General features: G+C 35.1%; 1 protein-coding gene across 1 annotated transcript in view; it reads right to left on the bottom strand.

The window, feature by feature from the left end:
* Positions 1-1481, bottom strand: part of otulina (OTU deubiquitinase with linear linkage specificity a) — a 2328-nt gene extending 847 nt beyond the window's left edge. The window contains exons 1-2 of the mRNA XM_035652909.1: positions 1235-1481; positions 1007-1128 (exon numbers count right to left, since the gene is read on the bottom strand). Coding sequence (XP_035508802.1) covers positions 1007-1128; positions 1235-1348 — 236 coding nt within the window. The 5' untranslated portion in view covers positions 1349-1481. The remainder of the gene's footprint in view (positions 1-1006; positions 1129-1234) is intronic.
* Between the last annotated feature and the right edge of the window lie 313 nt (positions 1482-1794).

The raw sequence follows: 1794 nt of genomic DNA, 5'->3' as shown, positions 1-1794 counted from the left end.
AGTCAACTTAATAACCAAGTACTCTTTTCCTATATATGAGCTGTGTGGTTGACGTTTATAACTACTACAACAAATGTCATGATTTTTAATATTTAAACAGTGACACATACAAAAAAAACACAATAACATGTATATGGATCATTTTTACAAGCTTTTATGGAGGATTAATTTACAATAAAGACTTTTCTGCCCCCAATAGTAAACACAGGACTCAATTAAAATATATATTTAATCCAGTTAACACATCAGTATTGATGTTAATTATTTATATTATGACTTAAATACAATTTCCCAAAGTTAATGCCATGTCTTTGCTAAATGTTACTTTTATTTATGGTGTCACAGAGCGTTAAAAACATCATTATCTGCTTGCTTAAATTCATATTGTGTGATTTCTTCTTTAGTTTTAACTTTATTTAGGTGAAGTTTACAACAGCAAGCATTTCACTTTTAAGATATTTGGCTTCTTTTGGGTAAAAACATGTTTGTATTCCCTTTAAGGGTACTAATAAAAAGTATAACTCAACAGTCACATGTCAATGTTTGTACCTGCTTGACCATTGTGTTATACATACATACATACAATTAACCATAATTCAGATGGAATAAAAAGCATTTGGCCACATTTAAATACAGATTGTGACACCATTCATAAGTTTAGAGCTCAGAAATGTCAGTTGTATTAACAGGAGGAGGTCAGGAGGATTATTTTAATGAGTTCTCAACATGTTTTCATGGCTATCTGTTAACTCCAATCACAGGCTGATGCTTAATGTGAACACAACTTATAATAATGACTTTTCCTTCTTGGATTGTGTCATTTAAAATCACTTTTTAGAGGCATAAAGAGGTGAAAGTATCCAGCATTTATACTGAAAAGTCTGAAAAATAAACCTAATTTTATGTAACATCCATCCTTATTTCCTAACCTATATATCTAATAACTTCTAACCCACATTAATCATTAAATATATCACATATAGTATAAATTATATGATGGTTTTACCTTACAATGCCTTTGAGCCGACCCACAGCGGCAGTCTGAGCTGCTCCTTCCCGGAATCCGAGGTTGAACCCGGCCTGAAGAGAGGCCTCCTCCCCGGCGTCCACTCCGTCCACATACCCGTCCTATCCGCAGTCAGGGAGGGACAACACCTCACATTAACAAACATACACATAAAACACAACATTTGGAGCAGAATAATGAAGTGAAACACTTTATTTTAGCGTTTACCCGGACTCGCTTCTTCATGTTGGACGTCCACTCTCGACTCAGCAGGTTGATGTCGTCCGCATTCTCGTCGAAAACATCTTCTCCACTGAACGAAACAGCTTTAACCCAAGACATTATGAGTTTATGATACAAAAGAACTATATTTAAATATTGTTAAAAGGTCTGTTTATATTTCAGGTGCATCTAAACTACCGGGCTGACTGAGCAGACTTTAACATCCCAGCTACTAGTTTTTATGGCGTTGTGCAGCTTTATTGTCGCATTACCGCCACCTTCTGCTCCGGAGTGTGAATCAGAAAAATAGACTTATATACTTAAAAACAACTACAATAAACTAAACTAAACAAACATAACCTAACTTATACTTTATCCACTCCTAACACCTATTCTTGTTTGTTTTTATATCCTACTGAAAACCCCTGTATCCCTTAAAAAGGCCAACAATAAACGACCTATGCTCAGTAATCATTTTAATTCCTGCTCCTTAATTCCCTCAGTTTATCCTCCTACAACTCAGTCCAGTGCCACAAAGAGAAAACCCACTTTAAAGCTGCAGTAGG

This window comes from Morone saxatilis, unplaced genomic scaffold, assembly GCF_004916995.1.
Source record: "Morone saxatilis isolate NCDOM2014 unplaced genomic scaffold, NCSU_SB_2.0 Contig0, whole genome shotgun sequence".
In the NCBI taxonomy this organism is placed as follows: domain Eukaryota; kingdom Metazoa; phylum Chordata; class Actinopteri; family Moronidae; genus Morone; species Morone saxatilis.
The sequence above is the reverse complement of the archived record's forward strand: the minus strand, read 5'-3'. Positions and strand labels throughout refer to the sequence as shown.